General features: G+C 41.7%; 1 protein-coding gene across 1 annotated transcript in view; it reads left to right on the top strand.

The window, feature by feature from the left end:
- The first annotated feature begins 1,550 nt into the window (after window positions 1–1,550).
- Window positions 1,551–20,556, top strand: part of slc2a15a (solute carrier family 2 member 15a) — a 42,222-nt gene continuing 23,216 nt past the window's right edge. Inside the window, exons 1-7 of the mRNA XM_070977861.1 lie at window positions 1,551–1,661; window positions 6,332–6,430; window positions 9,085–9,245; window positions 11,157–11,281; window positions 15,204–15,349; window positions 15,438–15,570; window positions 16,026–16,213. Of these exons, the coding sequence (XP_070833962.1) occupies window positions 1,617–1,661; window positions 6,332–6,430; window positions 9,085–9,245; window positions 11,157–11,281; window positions 15,204–15,349; window positions 15,438–15,570; window positions 16,026–16,213 (897 nt within the window). The 5' untranslated portion in view covers window positions 1,551–1,616. The remainder of the gene's footprint in view (window positions 1,662–6,331; window positions 6,431–9,084; window positions 9,246–11,156; window positions 11,282–15,203; window positions 15,350–15,437; window positions 15,571–16,025; window positions 16,214–20,556) is intronic.

Below are 20,556 nucleotides of genomic sequence, written 5' to 3'. Positions count from 1 at the left end.
CCAACCACCTCCTTACAATGTCTGTATGGTAAAAGAAAGTAACAGGCAGCAATTACATTTCCAAAAACATTAAATAGATTAGCAGTTTTATCAGAGACATAGTTGCTGTAATGAATTGCACCACAATTGCAGGTTTCAAGAGGAGTTGGTTACAGGCAACTAGAACTTTTACTTAAAATAACAAATTAGAAAGGAAATGTTTCCTGACTTCCTGGAGGACTCATGGCCTTCTGTTCACCAAGATGAATCTACATGTCACATGAGAAAAAAGAATCTAATCTAATTACCCGACAGTGCTTGTGTCTGCTCGTGACATACAGTATTGCAGGTCTCAGGACTGCTGGTGGAATTTACAGATTTGTGCTTCTGTAATAATAACTGAGGATAGCGTGATGATTTGCAGGCTAATAGAGAGAATGTTAGTGCCAAAGGGCAGGATTTTCTCAACAAAACAGCCTTTCATGCAACAGCAGCAGCAGCAGAGAGGGTAAGGTCATTGGATTAAGAAAAGTTTAATGCTGTGGGAATGATTGTTACCCAATGATCAGTCAGAGAAAACACTTCCCTGCTTATGTCAACTGCAACCTTCATTATTAAAACATGATCACTGAAAATGAAAATTAATAATCTCAGTGTGCAGTGTTGGACTAAGAAAGCTATTGCAATCAAAAGTTGAGTTAAAGGACCCAACTTTATTATCTGTATATTACCATCACATATGCTTTATGTGACAGGTAACTGCCTCACAAACCGTTGTTGCACTTTAGATTTCTGGTTGTGTTTTTCTGGATATCTATTGGTTTCTATTCATTTGTTGTATTACATAAACCTCTTACCTCCCCCTTTTCTCCACTGCTCTAATCTCATTTCCTTGTTATCCCCTCCACTTCCCCTCTCATGTCCTCGTTTATTTACTTCTTGCTTCTTTGCATTTCTTTTCCTCCTCACCTCACCTTCTCTCTTCTCACCTGTCCTTTCTCCATTTACTATCCTCCACTCCCCTCAGTTGTTCTCTCCTTTTCTTTCGTCCTCTCTTCCTCACCTCCTTTTCCTTCATTCTAGTCTCTTCTTTTTTGCTGCTTTTCCTTCCTCACCTTTTCCTCCCTATTCTCCTCTCATTATTGCCTTGCCTCTCCTCTCCCCTCTTCTCCTCTTGTGGCTTCCTCTCCTCTTTTCTCTTCCCCTTGTGTTTCCTCTTGTCTCTTCTCATCTCTTCTGGTTTTCTCCTATTCTTTCCACTGTTCTTGTTTCCTCCTCTCTGGTTGTTTCTTCCCCTTGGTTCCTCCTCTCCTGCTCTCTTTGCTTCCCTCCCCTCCATGTCTTTCTGTGTAAATTCACTTAGAGTTAATTGCTTGCAGCAGACTTTTCTCTCAGTCTATCACGCTGCTTCCCATCATGTGATGACACTGTGTGAGCTTCTTATCGGGGGCCTGTGGACTGCTGTTCGGTGGAGTGGAGGCCTGGCACACTGCACATGAACTGGCTTGATCACTTTAACCTGTGGTTCCTGGGACCCTGTGTGACCACGCCTGCTACTACAACCATGAGATCCTCTGCAGTGTAGAGAGAAACCCTCCTTCTGTTTGCAGTTTCAGACTGAGTGTCAGAGATCTTAAATGGCTGAGGAGGTTTTAATTCCGTCGTCGGGGAAAATCACATCGGTAAGTTCAGCCTGACTGCATGAATCATTCAGATCCAGAGCCAGGACTGTCAGGTGACTGGTTCCACATTGTTTTATAGAGTTCCAGCGGCTAATAGTATTTACTACTAGCTTTCAAACTTGTAGGCCCGTATTTGGGACAAAGTATATCAGTAGCTGCACTAAATAAGGTCTTATAAGATGTTGGTCTCCAAACATTAAAATTCTTAAAGTCATAATGATAAACAAAATCTACACTGTAAAAACTGTTACTTTGATTTTAGAAGAAAAGTTTTGTTTTGTTTTTTTGTTCAATCATGTTTTAGAAGTCGGGTGGACTTATTGGTAGTTTGAGTTGGGCAAAGAAACAACTAGTAGATGAGGCAGAAAGTAGCATGGTGTAGATCCCCATGGATTCCCAAGATCCCCATCCCCACTTTTAAGCATCCATATTGGACGACTTAAGATGTTGACTGCCAAGTTGAATAAGTAAAGACTGTAGACCTAAATAGTGCAATGGCAGTGTGATAGGTAGGAGAGGCAAAATGATGCTTATGATAAAAGTAAAACAAGGATTTCATTACCCAATTGATTCATGAATCTTTTGACTGATGTAAGATATATTATCATATCATATGTTATTAAGTTTGCTAGATTTTCAGACATAGATGTATTTCATTCTGATGTCACATTGCCATGAAAAATGACAAATCTGCATGTCAGAGGAACCAATGAGAGAGGAGGTCATTGTGGTTGGTCAGTTAACAAAGCATGTGATTTTGAAAACGTGATGCTGCCAGGCCTGGTGGAATCTCTGGGTAACCCCTAAATTCCACCAAGCATGACCTGAGCACACCCTGTGCAGACTCCTGATTGCAATATCAACAATAAACACAATTAAAACAGACAAAAATAAACTGTTTAACTATGTAACCTACTTACTCATGGTAGAAGCACAAACATGAAGGAAAAATGAGCAAATCAACAAAATCTCAAAGTCAACAAATGCTGCCTGGTGGATTCTGTGGTTTAGTTTTGTTCACACTAAAGATCGTATGAGTTTTAGTTGGATCCCGTGGGCAGATCCAAAAGGCACAAACACAAAGAGCCGTTTACAAAATAAAACGGTTTATTTACCACAATAGCGGGTACAAAACTCGATCAAATGAAAGCCAGGAAAAAAACAAACGGAAAAACAGCCTAGAAAACAAAATCAACTACACCGTGGCGAGCGGGCAGGAATAATAAGACTAGCGAAGATTTAAGGAACTAAAGCACGAGAATAAATCTATCAAAAAAACATGAAAACTAAACACGACCAAAACAAGACTCACTCTACAGCGGCAGGAAAATTTACACACGAACTAGGAAGTTTGATGAAGCAAGGCACAAGGCTGGAAAGTTAATCGCATTGGCTCAAAACAATCTGGCAGCGAGGCAAAGCCGCCACGCTGCTTAAATGCAGGGGGGAATCAAGCAGATGAGCAGCAGGTGCGCCGTCAAACCTCTGCTCAGTCCGGTCACCCCTCCCTGCAACACACAACCAAACAACAACTGAAAAAGGTACAACAAAACATAACACCAACCAAAGTATAACACACAGTCAGTGTTGGTTTCATTTTCTACCATGACCACCATGACCTTAAATGAACCAATAGTCACACAGTCATATGTTGGATACCACCGACAAACTGTCTCAATAATCAATATTCAATTTCTGCGAAACCTTTATTATGTTCAATGACAACATTTTTTGAATTCTCCTTTTTTGTAATATCCGTGCATGGTAATTAAGGTATGGTTAAGTTTAGGAAGCCAAAACGAAGTGAAATGTGAACAATCTTAAATGGCAGTTTGTCTATAAGGGATAATGCCCTTCGCGTCATTTCTGATAATGGACACCTCGAAGGGCATTATCCCGCTTATACCATGGTCACTTACAAAAGAAATAAATATTGAATCAATTATTAATATGTTAATGTTGTTTTTTAAAATCGTAAGTTTTTCACAAGAAGCGGCTGAGTGGACTATTTAATATCTCTCTTTGTGACGCGTTGCCAAGGTAACCGGCTCTGGCCACAGAACCTGCAGCTTGGTCGGCCGCAGCTGTTATATTAGGCCTAATCAGTGGAGGGAAGTGAGATGATTGCTTAACGTAATGTTACGTGATACAAAGTATCATGTCAGAGGGCAAGTGCACCTCTTACCACAGTTTCCTAAATCGTTTTTAGTGCAAGAAATATTATCCACCATTCACTCTGATCATTAAATGTGTATCAAGCAAGTAAGTCTATCCTAAATCGTTTTTATAAATATTATCCACCATTCACCCTGTATCAAGCAAGTAAGTAAGTAAAGTAAGCAAGACAGAAGGACAGGTGACGAACTATTTAAAATTAAATGCACTGTGAAATAACGTATGTTAACGTATGTTCTGAGTTTCTGTTGCCACAGTTACCAACTGAGCCAGCGCAATAATTTAGAACAATCAGGCTATTTGACCGGAACTTTTTATAGGTGTCCTACAACTCTCTTTAATGGACACCCTGCAGCCAATCAGAATCGAGTATTCACCCAGACCATGGTATAAAAAGCTATAATTCAGCCTTATATAACAGTATTCTAAAGTGGACCATGTTTCATTTTAATCAATGTTCTTATATAATCCAGTCAGTGAGTGCCTTCCACCCATAAACGTGATCATTTCATTTTAGTCATTTTAGTTTCATGTCGTCTGTCTCTCAGTTGTATATTTCAATATTTGGACCACTCTTTCTCTGCCCTGTGTCACCTTTCTAGCCATTTATTTTCAGATTTTTCTCAATTCAGGATTTGCCCTCATAATTTATACCTTCACATTAGAAAGATTACTTGGATATTTCTTTCATCACCAGATACTGGTCACACTGTGGAGAAACGCTTCTGTCTTTGCCTTTCAGCTTCAGAACTGGCAGCCAGCCATGCCCTTTAGTTTGGTTGCAGTGAGGAATGTGAACAATGCCAACAAGAATATTAAGAGCCTCATTCCAAATTATGATACCCACTGTTTAACAACAACTGACATTTTTCTCTAAAAAGGTGTCCATAAGCACAGGGTTTAAACAAATATGGTAGCTGAAAAGTAATGCTCAGATTTTTTATCTGAGAACTCATTACAGAAATCTGAGGGCCTGAGTGTGCTCTGAAAAAGACTTACCAGGATGGGTCAAATGCGGAGGAATAATTTCACTGAAGTATGACGTGTATGTAGTGTTGTTGTGTTCACCGAAGAATGGCATGTGAAAGTTATCAATAAAGCATGTTCTTCTTCTTCTAAAGCTTTTGTTTACATAATTACTTACTTTACTGTCATTTTTTATCTGCAACACCCACAGACATGGTCACACTTCCTATGAATTAGTTTGTTTCAAGCATAACCCAGTCTAATCGGTCCCACCAGCGTTACACGGTAGTATACTGAAGCCAGTCAGTCAATGAAAGCATGAACCATGGGTGGCACAGTGGAATGGTGGTAACACTGTTAGAAGGTGGTAATAACAGCTATAAGGTCCCGAGTTTGATACCCGCCTGGGGCGCTGTAGGCTCTGGGGGTGTGTCATCCACCATGCCTTCGGTGCCTGCTGGCAGCCCACCGCTCCTGGTTTGCCATGGAGGAAGGACTTACCAGGATGGGATAAAAGCAGAGAAATATTCACCTAAGCATGGTGTGTGCAGTTTCGGACTCTGTAACTCTGCATGTTGTGTAGTGATTAATAAAGGGCTCTTCTTCTTCTTCAACCCCATACTTCATTAATGTCATCTAACATTTGGGATATGTGCGGCCGTATAAATTTCTTCAAAGTTATAATAAATAATATAATGATACCATTAGCCATTGTAAACAAGCAAACAAATGAATAAAAGCATGAATAATTAAATAAATAAACAGTTTGTCTGGATATATATTATTTTCCATGGTGGGATATGACTGAATCTGCACCTAAGTTACCGATGTATTAATTATAGCTATAATAAATGTGTGGATTGCTGTATAAGCAATCAAACTTTAAATTTAGAAGTGCTGAAATTATTTTGAAAGCTATATTTTCACTCACACTGTGTCGCATGTGGAGAGACTGCAGTCACTTTTGCTTCCTGCACAATGTCTGATAAAAAATTATTACATTTTTTCTGAAAAATATATCTTTTCATAAGCTGAACACCCCCTCCTACAGAATGCGTGCTTATGCTCTGCTTTACCACCATCTCCTAACAATTCCTAACTGGTTAGGACACCTCTGGAGCTCCCCTAAATATCAGCACAGATAGGAGCAATTTCCTAATTCAGGAAAGTTGATCTAATGCTTCTATTCCTTGTCCTAAAAGTAGGCTGAAATTTGTGTCATTCTGAGAGTTTTGGCTAGTAAGGAGTAATTTATCTATTTATTTTAATAGTATGGCACATGGTGAAAGACATAAATAGTTATGCACATCCCTTCAAACACAGTTATCACATCTACTTTAAGAGGACCAAATTTAGCTTGTTTTAGAGAAACATTAGCGCTGACAATACAACCGGTATGAGAGAAATCTATCAGTCTTCACACCATGGACTCCTATTTTAGTTATAACAAGGAATCACTTCCAAATCATTCTATGAGTGATTCAGTATTCTGCTCACTATTCTTTATCTCTTTATCTCTGTGTCTGCAGCAGCTGACTGGCTCTTTGCTGGCAGTGGCATTCCTTACCTCCTTCGGGAGCTCCATGCTTTATGGCTACAATCTGGCTGTGGTCAACTCCCCTGCTGTGGTAAGAGACAAACACACACCCATAAACCCACACATATACACCAGGGCTGGTAATCAACCAGGAAAAGTGTCCCCCAAAAATCCCAGATTCCCTGCATGTCAAGAGATTTTTGGTCATGTAATTAATCAATTAATATCAATGACGGCAGACCCTGCAGTTCTAGCTTATTTTATTGGCCTGCCATGTAGAGGAGTTCTGTCCACACCTGGTACATAATCCTAATTAAAGTATTTGATCTATTACCACAATGTGGGCTGAACAACAAAGTTTCAGACAAGCAAGCAGCACAAGGCACGTCATTTTCTCCTCCCATTTTCATAATCAGGCCAGTGCCAAGCACTGTTAGGGCAGAGGATGCAACCAGGCTCTGACATGGGTAATTGTGATAAGTCACAAAAGTCCTTTTTGTCTCTTCTCTGGCCTATATGTGTGGATCCAACTGAAACTGTGTTGAATCCTCTCAAAAACAGGGGTAAGATTTTTAAACATAGGCAATTGGCTGATTCGTGCTCCATCATTTCATGAATTTTAAGGCCAAATAGTGATTCATGTACAATGAATGTATGTCTTTCTGCCTTTGAGGCTGTTCATGCAATTACTTTGTAGAATCGAGATGGCGCACAGTGGAACCTACAGATGGTTTTTTTTTTTTTTTTTTTTGGTGTCCCTCTGGCCGGCCTTCTTAGTTCTTGGAGGAGGCAATCATGGATGTTTTGTAGTTGTTGTAGTAGTAGTTGTTGGGTTTTTGCAACTAAAATATGACTGGAATTAAAGAGCCCTCATGAGATATCTTCCATGTGCATTTGTCTGCCAGTATTCCTCCTGAATTTGGGGGAATTGATGCTGGTCCAACAACTCGTGCCATCACATGGCGAACTGATCAGGAGGCTGAGGTCAAAAAAAGACTTGCGATTTGATTAGACAGGGAGCTGAAAATGTCAGAGTGAAAAAGTAAAAAGAGATAAAAAGAGTGTGTTATTGGTGGTGTTGTGACCAGGATGTCTAGGCCACATGACACACAAAGATAAGGTACCCTTGATTATCAGGATGGAATGCTCTCTGATTGGCTCGAACAGGACAAAATGCTTTCTGTTGGTCTGATACAGTATCTCATCTGAAACAATTAAGTGCTTAGTGAAGTGTAGTAGATGATGGAATGAGTTAACTACACTCTTTTTCCAGCTGAATCTGTCCATTGGAACATGCAACCTTAAGTCTATTAAAATGGTTTTTAAGCACTGTTAATTTCATCCACGTCAAAATACATTTAAGGATTAATGTCAGCAGTCAACAATCTTAATTGTCACTAAAGATGTATCACTACATTATCTGACATTTTAGCTTTTCCTCTAAGGCTGAACCCTTAACCCTTAACTTCTTCAAACTTCTGTTTCTGAATCACAACAAATATGGCAGCTTGCCAGCTAATTGGATAGTAATAAAAGGGGACACACAGATGGGATTAATGGATTAAAACTCTTTTTCTTTCTTTTTTTTTTTTAAACCGCACAGTAGACAGATTATCTTTTCATCCAAATGGTTAGAGGAGTCTTTGAAGATTCTTGAAATAGATTCAGAACAGCAGTAAGTGTTTTGAAATGACCTTCTGTGTTTTTCAAACATCGCCAGTTAGTTATCTTTTAGTCAAAACCGAGGATATCTCTTTAACGCGAATAGATGCTAATAACAAAGTGAGGCTAAACCTGGAGCATCTTAGTGAATCCAGCTTCCAAATGATTCGCTGCACATAGGCTAGGTAAACAAGAATGACAGTGAGAGAGCTGAAACAGCCAGGTTTTGGAAAAAAACTTTCATCAAGATGAGGGATCAGTCTGTTGTATTACTGTAGAGCAGACTGACATGGACAGTGTCACACTGCCTTTTCCACTACCACACTACCGCACATTACAAATATGGTGACAGTTGTAACCTGAGAATGATTAGAAGCCACACATTTTATCACCAGCATATTTTCACAGTCCACAAACAGTTGATGTCAAATTCCTCTGTGATTAATTCTCTCATGACTATCCACTCAAGAAACATGACAGTATTAGTTATCTAAATGTCAAAGAGGACCTATATCTACATTTGAGGGACAAGTGGCTCACAGACAGTATGAGTTGTGACTGACGTAAGGGAAGTATAGTGTTATGATGCAGTGGCACCGCCAGGATTCAATTTCATAGTACACATAAGGTGGCCTTTATGTTAGACTCAGCATGTTTAGCCTATTACAAACCAGCATCTTTTAATATCCCCTCCCCAAAAACAATAAAAAAAAACCCTTTAAAATATTTATTTTTTTCACACCTTCAAAAAAAATTGTACGCACGGTGCGTACAGGATTCCAGCTGGCAGCGCCACTGGCACGATGTCATTAGAGAGTCAATAAACCCCTTATGGAGGAGGTCAGTGTGTGTGGAAACTGCTTTCATTTCCTGAAATTACAGACAACTGACATTGCTTTCTTTGAAACATAATCACTGCACAAGTATGACACCCCATTAACCTACGAAGTGAAGTCAAAGCTTTGGTATATCTGTACTTACGGCATTATCATTCATTCATATATCATGGTTTTCAGTGTTTCTCCCACTGTCTTCCTCATGACCTTTCCTACATCCTATTTCTTCTATCCCCTCACCCCACAGTACATAAAAGACTTCTACAACAAGACAGCGGTGAGTCGTAATGGAACAGGACTCAGTGGGGATACCCTGACCCTCATGTACTCTCTCACTGTGTCTATCTTCGCTATTGGAGGTCTCGTGGGCTCCCTCGTCGTGGGCATGCTCGTCACTCGCTTCGGCAGGTAAGCCATTTGTTTTCACAGACTGTTCAGGAGAGGATTCAACAACAGTCAATGTCAGTCTCTTTTAACCATGACCACAATCTTTGACAAACTTTAACCAAGTAGTTAATAATATACTCCAAAACAGACATGCAACAGACATGCATGCAGACAGCTGAGCCAACCACAAACTGCATTTTAATATAACATTGGGTGTCTGCATAGGTGGACATGTTCGCATGGCATGTACAGTTGTAGGTTTTGGACTCCAGAAGCCCACCTTAACATATGTATCTGTAAAGTATAGCAAGCAGATCCTTGGTAGATCAGCCATATCTCACACTGGCCTCATAAAACTCCACATGATGCTTAAGGTGAGAGATCAGGGCAGGGAGAGAGTTAAATTGAGAAGCAGGCAGAGAAAGAGGGGTAACTGAGGGAGGGTAAGAGTGGGAGTTTCCTGAGTGGTGTAGATGATCACATCACAGATGCAGTGGTACAGCACAGTCCAGTCTCTTCACTTCTGATTGGTCAAAACCACCCACACATGAAAGCAGCTGACAGTCAGTCTGTTGACTCAATGCTCTGCCAAGCTGCCAATCAGCAACTGACTACATAACAGCTATCCAGACTCACTACCGCTTGCTAGCCTCCAGTACCCTGTTGGGAAATTGATTCTATTATGTCATGTGATGCAGGTTAATGAAAGGAAAAAAAAATCAGGGAATAGCTCAAAACATTTAGCATACCTTTTTCAAAGAATTTTTGATTGTATGGCTTGCAAATATCATATAACCACTAGAGTCTGCTCTTTAAATATCTGAATCGGCCTTTGGAGAGAAAAAATGGGCTAAATCCCTAAACTCTTCAAAAGTTGTGATTTCTCAATATAGATTGGAAGATCGTAATGTTGCCTCCTCAGACTGTTTTTGTGGGACAGGGTTTGACATTAAGCAAGGAATATTTCTCCTCAGCAGCTTTCAGAGGTACATTTGGAAGTTGGCTCTACTCTGTCCTGACACCTTACCCAATAACTCCCCCAGATCATCCAACCATGTGTGTGGATAGTGGCCAGTTGGCACAGCCACTCTGAGACACTCAGCAGCATCTGGTGCTGCCACCAACATGAACACCTGAACACACACACTGCTCACACACAGTCACACCAAGGAACATATAATACACTTTTCAAAATTCTGAAAATTTCACTGTTAATCATGGTGTAGTGTATGTTGTGTATCACATACAAAGGTGAAATAAATGCCATAGCACAAAGTTGGGAAATAAGGCATTCAGAGAAAAAGCACACACAAACACGTGTGCGCGCACACACATACAACTGGCACATCGGCACAAAAGGCTCTAGATCAGGGCCTTTTATCAATCGTGCCTCTGTCCTCTGTATTCAGAACTGCTGATAACCCCTCCTCCCCTGCTGCACTGTCGTCCTTCAGAGTGCACCAGCACTGTTTCGCCCCCTCTGCCCTTCAGAAGTATACTAGTCCTCAAAATGCAGAGGAAAGTTTTTTATACTCAGTGCAAAGCAGCTGAAAGCTCCATTCATCTGCACCATTTCATAGAATTTTAGTGAACATTTAAATGCAAATGAAAAGGCAGCAATTTATAATCCCATTTACAGGCTGATCAGTTTCTTCACACAACAGTGTTTTATGGCTAATCACAGTTTATGGTCAGCCTTGTGAGCTATATAAGCATTTTATAGTTAATCGAGACTTAAACAGGCACACGTCATTCATTATGACTGTGTGTATATGAGGGAAGGGGTTTACGGTCAATTGTATATTGCTGCTGTCCTTACTGTTTCATAAACCTGCGGATCAAATGCTTTTATGTGTAATCATCATGTCTGTCTGCTGCTTGTGTGTGTGTGTGTGTGTGTGTGTGTGTGTGTGTGTGTGTGTGTACTTTCAGGAAAGGCACAGTGGTAAACACAACAGTGCTGGTGTTTATCGCTGGCTCACTCATGGGCTTTAGCAGGATTTGTAGTTCACCTGAGATGGTCATTTTTGGTCGCTTCATCACAGGAATTCACTCAGGTACACACACACACAAACGCATATACACATACCTCTGCATCCACTGTGCACTGAGTCAGGCTCATTTATTGCTCTATACAATGGGGCATCTAAGTAACATGATCAAATGTGCGCAGACATCACTGTTCTGGTCTAGGGAAAGCCATTTCCTTGTTCAACATGACAATACCTATGTGCACAAAGCCAGCTCCATAAAGACATGCTTTTCCCAATTTGATGTGGAAGAACTTGACTGGCCTGCACAAAGTCCTGACCTCTACCTCATCCAACACCGTTGGGATGAAGTGGAGCCAGCCTTCTCTACCAGCACCAGACAGACAGCATCCACTGCAGCCAGGACTTGGGCTGACTTTGTCTATTGCAAAGGCAAATCCAGCAAGATATCAAATAACAGAACACTAACACTAACTCAATCTGAATGATGAAAGCCATGAATATACTATGCTGAACCCTGGGACACTAATCACGCCACTACATTAAACCCAAAAATAGCCCCAAAACCACTGCTAGGCCGAGGGCCAGACAAAATTCTGGTACCCCCAAACCAGACACCATTCTGACTGGGGACTAACTATCAATGGCATATCTGTCAAGGAGCCAACAGGGCCGTTGCCTCCTCTCTACACATTCATGTCAAAGGAAGATTACCATAAAGGAAGATTACCATTCACACTGAATCGTTGGCCATTCTGTAAGGGAAAACTGGCTCTGAGGTCTTGAAAAAAGACTTTTGCCTGCTACTGGAGAAACTGATCTGAAAAAAGAAACATCAGAAGCTGATATACAGTCACGGACGAAAGTATTGGCACCAATCTGGAAGTGTTGGTTTTCTAGCAAAAGTCACACACTTTTAGAGGTTTTTAATAAAATAACCAAACCAGGATCCTTTCAATAACTTAACACAACTAAAACAACAATTGGTTTCCCCAAGTTCAACACAAAATACCACCAAAATGCTTACATACGTTATTGTTATTATACACATTGTGACAGCCAGCCTGCCCTCGCCCTCATAACCACCCCCTGGTGCGCTGTGCGGCACCGATTCGCAGAGGCTGGATGGCGCCGCTTTATAAAAAATCTCCACCTCCAGTGTTAGTTTGATGCCGGATAGTGCGCAACAAAGCATCGGAACTCCTGTACAGAAAAAGGAGCTGTTAATCCTCACCTCTCGTACCGCCACGTTCCCACACTGTCTCCGTTGCGACCCAGACCTCATCCAGGCATCCACTCCTGCCACTTCTTCTTATCTCCATCCATTTTGCCATAACTTGTCAGCAACCCCACCCCTCTGTCAGTCTTTAAGGTTTGAAAACCTTAAAGACTGACAGACTATACCACTCAGGTACCGAGTCGTTTTTTTTTTTTCCTATCACTTGGACTGAGGCGCTTTTTGTTCTTTAGGAATTTTTTTTTATGCTTTGTTCTGAAGGGTTTCATCGTTTTTTGTGTTCGGGAAAAGACTTAATATATTTTTTTTTTTCTTGATTGGATTGAACTGTCTTAACTGCCACGCTGTGATTCTGGGATCCACAAATACAGTGTTTGTGTTAACTACAATATTTTGTGCTGTTGTGATTTGGTGTTGCTCAGGTTATTTTCATGAGTGAAGGTATGCATGGTCAAATGTATTGCCTTTGTGTATGTTGGTGTGGGGAAAAAGAAATGTGTCATGTTATATGAAAAATAATAATAGGTAAGAACTTAACTGACTGACTGACTGAATCAACATCTTATATGTCAGGAGAGAGACATGGCTGGCGCCCTAAGAAAAAAAAAACCTCCCTCCCTCACATGCCCACAGAAAACTGTCACAACATGTACAATCATATTTTAATATATGCATATACTATCAACATAACAGCCTGGTTAAACACTGACAATGTTTCAAAGTAGTTCCTAGCTGTTCCCACAGACTTGCTTTAGATGAAACTTTTATGCGATCAATCTTTGAATCTACCAAATCCCAAATTTGTTCAATAGGATTCAAATCCAGACTTTGACTTGGCCAGTCCATCAGTTCCAGTACTCCAGATTCCTTTTTCTTGGTCAAATAGTCTTTGCACAACTTTGAAGTATGCTTGGGGTCATTGTCTTGTTGGTATATGAACCCACGCCCATTCAGATTTAGTACAGATGGGATTCCATTATGTACTAAGATGTTGTGGTAGACGGTCTTGTTCATGATACTGTTGAATTTCACTTATTTGCCCATGCCGTTTCCACAAATGGAAACCGTGTTTCACTGTGGGTGCAATGCATCTGGCATCAAGTGGTCTTCCTTATGTCTCTGGTTCTTAAAATCTTGAGGTGTGTGACATCTGCTTCAGTTAACTTTCATTTCTTGCCTCTTCCTTGCCGCATTTTGTAAGTACTAGTCTTGGCAATTGACTCCAAAGCATACTTGACCACACTTTATGTCTTTCCCTATTTGTCTCAGAGACCATCCAGCATCATTAAGTGCTTCAATGCGGACTCTTTCATTTTCAGTGAGCTCTCAATGTTTTAGCATTTTGAACAGGAATGAGGAATTTCAAACTGAATTCACCTTTTTATAGCCAAATTTGAGCCAGCTCACTTCTCTCTGAGAAGTCAGAGATTAATTAAGCATAACATTCAACCACTAAAACTAATCTTTCTGCATGCAAGTATAACTATAATTTGATATCTTAATCAAGAAATAATAATGTGCTTTACTATTTTTTCAGTTTTTTTGGAAATCCGTAAATTTGAAAATTCATTAATAAGAATGCTTAATGCTAAAGTATAATAATTTACTTTAGCATTAAAAATATTATTTCGGTTAAAGAGCTTCTACATATTGGTGTATTAGCCATTACAGAAACATTAAAAATGATTTTGGTAATTACCAATGATGTTAATTTAGGGCAGCCTTGGCATTACTTTGGGTGGTGGTCATAAATTTGTTAAGCACTGTATATATATACTCCAAAACTTTGCAGTTCACCTATCAACCAGAACCAAGGGGAGAGAGCACATTAGTCCAGTTTTAGCTGCTCTGCACTGGCTTCCTGTAATATTCAGAATCATGCTGCTTGCATACAAAACCCTTAATGGACTAGAACCAAGCTGCATTGCTCACTCCCTTGGTCACTGTTTGCCTAGAAGAACACTGCGATCATCTGCTGCTGGTTTATTGAAGGTTCCCAGCAACAGCCAAAAGAAAATCGACAATGCAGCCTTTGTCCATTATGCCCCACAGCTCTGGAATACTTTTACTTACAGACATGAGGGAAGCTAGCAAAAATATTGCAAAAATTTTTTTAAAAAGTTAAAAACATTTTTATTCACTTTGGCATTTCACTGGCAATGACTGTCCTAATCTAGGCTTTTTGCACTTTGCTTCACACTAATGTATTGCTCCACTTTTTAAAAATTTTTGTATTTTACTTGATTTTATGTATTCTATGTACTGTTTTGGGTTTTTTTGTTTTGTTTTTTTACTTTTTTGCATCATTTTATTATAACTTTTCAGTGGGTTGACCTACCATCTTATTCGTTCTCTTCATTGTAATGTTTTATCTTATTTGTATTTAGTTTTTATTATTTTTATTAAGTGGCTACTCTCAATCCTGTTTTACATATTAATATTAAATCTCTGTCAGGTTTTTGTGTGTGTGTGTGTGTGTGTGTGTGTGTGTGTGTGTGTGTGTGTGTGTGAGGCACTCAGTACATGTGATTTCTTTATTGTAAAGCACTTTGAGCCGCAATTTTTCAGGCATGCACTTGCTTGGTTTGAGTATCCACATGCTATTTGTCCCTGTATTGTCTCTCTATTGGCTCTGCTCAGAAACTGTATTTCACTGTATTTGAATTAAATTCTGAAATTTTTATGGAACATTTTGTCAAGATCAATCAGTTCATTGTTACATAGAGCTTCTTTTTATCCGTTTTACTGCAGGAATCTCTCTCAGTGTCGTACCAATGTACCTGGGTGAGATAGCACCTAAGAACCTCAGAGGCTTCCTGGGTCTCATGCCGAGTATCTTTATTGGCACCGGGGTCTTCACTGCACAAATCCTCGGCCTACATGAGCTTCTAGGAAAGGTAGGCAACACTGCTTTCTAACAACACCCAGTGTGTGGATGAACAATAAATTCAACACAATAAATAACATTCCCTGTAACTGTTGCAGGAGGAGCACTGGCCCCTCTTTCTTTCAGTGGTGGTGGTACCCACCTTCATCCAACTGATGCTGTTGCCATGGTTCCCAGAGAGCCCAAGGTACCTGCTGATTGAAAAACACAACGTCCATGCTACCATCACAGGTTAGTGTTGTGGCACTACTGCACATCAACAAGTGGAAACTTTACAGGAAGAACAGAACACTGGGTTTAACATTTTGGGCAAGAAGGCCAATTACATTAAACTAATTGTGTAATTGGCCCAATAGATAAAAAATTTCTGATTTGTCACGGTTTAGAGTTACCAAGAATTAACCCTTGTGGCACAGCACGAATTAAAAGTGCTGATGAGTGGTGGAAAAACTGTTTGGCTGACTGATATCACCATACTTAAGCAGGACAAACCACTAGCAAGGGAAAAATTCTAAACCCACACACTTATTTTGGTTAGCTAGTTAGCTTGTACAACTTTCCAAGTGTTATTTAAAAGCTCCCCAAGTACCACAGCTTGTTTAGCTGTAATGGCTTATGTTTCAGATGTGCCACTGTATCTTTCCATAATGTGATATTACCATGCTGCTTCCTGTCCCATCTCTCAGCTCTGAAGTGGTACAGAGCCAAGTGTAACATCCAGGCTGAGATTGAAGAGATGCAGGAGGAGCAGCGTTCCCTGTCATCAGTGCAGACGCTGTCAGTATGGAAACTGTTGCTGGATGACACAGTCCGTCGTCAGGTGGTCAGCGTGGTGGTCATCAACATCGGCATGCAGCTGTCTGGCATCGATGCTGTAAGAACTCTTTAAGAATGGAGTAATGTATGCATAGAAAGAGAGGGGGTCAGTATACATTTTCTTAAATTAGCAATACTATTTAGTAATAAGTGCAACATTTTGACAACAATTTAAAGTGGTTCCCAAAGAGGAATTTTTTCACTCTTTAAATGTCCAAGCATATATCATGCATAGGTATCATACATTAAACAGTGTGTCAGTTCCAAGGGGGTAAGTGAGGCTGAAATGTTTGTACATTGGGACAAATTAAATACACATAATTATCAAATACACAGTGCTTGAAATATTCTAAGATGATAATCACTTACAAGTCGCATTAATTGATTTTTGGCCACTTGAGGCTAAGAAACACACAATGTCTTAGATATGAAACATTTGGCCTCATAAAGTGGTTATGGCTATGATATTAGCAAACGAGTGTGTTTACACATTTAGCAGACACAAGGGTGAGGTTCACCACTTTGTGAAACAAGAAACAGTAAACGCAGCTCACTTGCAAATGATTGCATTCTGTTATATACATTTTACATAGCATCCCAGCCTTTTTGAAATCAGAGTTGTAAGATAATCCTTTATTAATTCCGCAGCTGGGAAATTTGCAGTGTTATAGCAGGAATGGGGATAGTGTAATCATCAGAAGCATCAGTAGGAAAAAAAAAAAAAGAAGAAAGATAAGTAACAATACAATAAGTAAAAATAAATAAGACAAAACAATGGTTGAGTTCCATGTAAGCTATGTTGATATTGCATAATTTAAAATACACTGATATTGCACATGCGTGAATTTATCAGTTTAGGTGTGTGTGGTTTACTGGGAGCAGTTCTTCACACACCATGAGCAGAGCAACCTGTTACTGAAGGAGCAACTCCATGCTGTCTGTGTTCTGCATGTGATGGGACATGTCCTCCATCAGGGATGATAGCTTGGCTAGTTATTGTTGATATCTGGTCAAAGGTCTGCACAGTGTGTTATATTTCGAAAGTTGGCCGGATTCTGTATGCATTTGTGTTTGACTTCCCGCCCAACTCTCTCTACTCTGTGCAGCTCGATACAGTTTTCACAAAAAATACACTTGGCATGTAGTATTGGCAGAACAGAGTGCAGAGGCACTTCTGGGCCACTTTTGTGTGTCTGGGTGAACCTGAGGGCTATGTTGTCTGGAGCATAGTGCTCCTGGTAGATTGGTCTATACAGACCCCATGGAAAAACATGGAAGAGGAGGTGATACCTGGCCCAGAGGAAGCCCAGGGCCCCCGTTTGGAGCCCCGTTTGGAGCCACGCTCCGTTTTGGAGGCCGGGCACAGTCTGAACAGACTACATGGCACCCTCATCTTCTTCCTGTGGGCCCACCACCTGCAGATGTGCATATGGCCGGAGATCTCGACGGACCAGACCTGGGGACATGGAACGTCATTTCTCTGTGGGGGAAGGAGCCGGAGCTCTTGCTACCAGTTGGATCTGGTGGCGCTCACCTCTACGCACTTCTACGCTCTGGAACCGTTCTCCTGGATAGGGGTTGGACTCTTTTCTTCTCCGGAGTCACCCAAGGTGTGAGGCGCCGAGTGGGTGTGGGGATACTCACAAATCCTCGGCTGAGTGCCGCTACGTTGGAGTTTACCCCAGTGGATGAGAGGTTCGCCTCCCTACACCTTCGGGTTATGGGGGGGAAACTCTGATCGTTGTTTGTGCATACGCACAGAACAGCAGTTCAGAGTATTTGGCCTTCTTGGAGACCCTGAGTGGAGTCCTGTATGGGGCTCCGTTAGGGGATTCCATAGTCCTTCTGGGGGACTTCAACGCACACTTGGGCAATGATGGAGACACCTGGAGAGTTGTGATTGGGAGGAATGGCTCCCCGATCTGAACCGTAACTGTTACTGGACTTCTGTGCTAGTCATGGACTATCCATAATGAACACCATGTTCGAACATAAGGATGCTCATAAGTGTACATGGTACCAGAGCACCCTAGGTTGAAGTTCGATGATCAATTTCATTATCATATCATTTGATCTGAGGCCGCATGTTTTGGACACTCTGGTGAAGAGAGGGGCAGAGCTGTCAACTGATCACCATCAAATGGTGAGTTGGGTCCGAGGGTGAGGGAAGACTTTAGACAGACCTGGTAAACCCAAGCATGTGGTGCGGGTGAACTAGGAACGTCTGGAGGAGGCCCCTGTCCGAGAGATTTTCAACTCATACCTCCGGCAGAGCTTTTCTGGCATCCCTGTGGAGGTTGGGGGCATCGAACCTGAGTGGGCGATGTTCAAAGCTTCCATTTCTGAAACTTCAGCGGAGAGTTGTGGTCTAAAGGTTTTGGGTGCCTCAAGGGGCAGTAACCCTCGAACATCGTGAACACTGGTGGTCAGGGAAGCCATCCAACTGAAGAAGGAGTCCTTCTGGGATATGTTATCACGGAGGACTCCAGAGGCAGTTGCAAGGTACCGACAGGCCCGACGGGCAGCAGCTTCTGCCACAGGGGAGACAAGCACCCTCCTTTCCAACACCACTCCAAGGTGTTGGAAAGGAGGGTTAGGCTGATAGTCGAACCTCAGATTGAAGGGGAACAATGCGGATTCCATCCTGTCTGCGGAACAACGGACCAGCTCTTTACTCTCGCAATGATTCTGGAGGGGGTCTGGGAGTATGCCCATCCGGTCTACATGTGTTTTGTGGACTCAGAAAAGGCATGTGACCTGGTCCCCCGGGAGATATTGTTGGAGGTGCTGTGGGCATATGGGGTGAGGGGGTCACTACTCAGGGCCATCCAATCTTTATTTGCCCACAGCAAGAGCTGTATTCGGGTACTCTGCAGTAAGTCATACTTGTTTCCAGTGGGGGTTGGCCTCCATCAGGGCTGTGCCTTGTCACCAATCATGTTCGTGAAATTCATGGACAGGATATCAAGGCGTAGTCGGGGCGAGGAGGGTCTGCAGTTCGGTGTGCTGAGGGTCTCATCACTGCTTTTTGCAGATGATGTGGTCCTCTTGGCATCATCGGTCTGTGACCTCCGGCACTCACTGGATCGGTTTGCAGCCGAGTGTGAAGTGGCTGGGATGAGGATCAGCACCTCTAAATCTGAGGCCATGGTTCTCAGCAGGAAACCAATGGATTGCCTACTCCAGGAAGAGAATGAGTCCTTGCCCCAAGTGAAGTACCTCGGGGTACTGAGGGGACAATGGAATGTGAGATTGGTCGGAGAATCGGAGCAGCGGGGGCAGTATTGCGTTTGCTCTACCGCACCGTTGTGACGAAAAGAGAGCTGAGCCAGAAGGCAAAGCTCTCGATCTAGTCTTTGTTCCGACTCTCACCTATGGTCATGGGGGCTGGATCATGACCGAAAGAACTAGATCGCAGATACAGGTCCTCCTCAGGTTTTCCTCCGCTTGGTCTTCACACACCTTGAAAATTACAACACCGAATGCTGTTGATTTCACCTCTGTATTCAGCACATTCTCTACCATGAAACTGATTCATGGCAAATTCAGGGCAGTCACACTTCACTGTCATGATGGACACAGAAGCCACCCAAGGCTATGTGCTTTGCCCCCTCCTATTCACACAGTACACCTATGACTGAAATCACCAACATACAGGGAAAATGTCGTAAAGTTTGCGGATGACACTTCCAATATTTCAAACAACAACGAGAATTCATGTCAGGAGGAAATCAACAGTCTTGCTGAATTGTGAACAGAGAGCAGCCTAGTACCCAGCCTTAACAAAATCAAGGAGCTAATTGTTGGTTTTAGAAAAAAGAGGCAAAAGCAACTCACTCTTCTCAACATCGTGGAGCTGAGGTGAAGCAGGTGAGCAGTTCTCAGTATCAGAGAGAACCTGTCATGGACACCACACATCTCCATCCTGGTTAAGAAAAGTCAGAAATTACCATATTTCTTCAGTAGAAAGCTTTCTGACTGGAAACATTATAAAGTGGCATGGGATGTGCACGGCTCAGGACAGGAGGGCTCTACAGCAGCTGATTAAAACTAACATCACTGGTACCCATCTCCCCAGCATTATCAATATCACTGAGATGAGGTCACCTTACTGCTGTATGGCAATCAATACAAAAGTATCCACCACTGTACCATCAGACGACAGAGCAGCTTCTGTCCTTGGACTCCTCATTTCAGCCACTCTTAAACCATAAATTTATTTTTTGTCTGTCTGTTTTCTGTGTAGCATACAGACTACAAAGGGAAACGCAGACTATTTGAACACATGAGGGCAAGGGAACCAGGTGGAAACAATCAGGTAATCGGGGAGACAATCAGACTGGAGACATGAGGAAGGGCAAGTGACCTGAAACAAGAGGAGAGTTACTTTTCAAAATAAAA

This window comes from Chaetodon trifascialis, chromosome 13, assembly GCF_039877785.1.
Source record: "Chaetodon trifascialis isolate fChaTrf1 chromosome 13, fChaTrf1.hap1, whole genome shotgun sequence".
Classification (NCBI taxonomy): Eukaryota; Metazoa; Chordata; class Actinopteri; order Chaetodontiformes; family Chaetodontidae; genus Chaetodon; species Chaetodon trifascialis.
The sequence above is the reverse complement of the archived record's forward strand: the minus strand, read 5'-3'. Positions and strand labels throughout refer to the sequence as shown.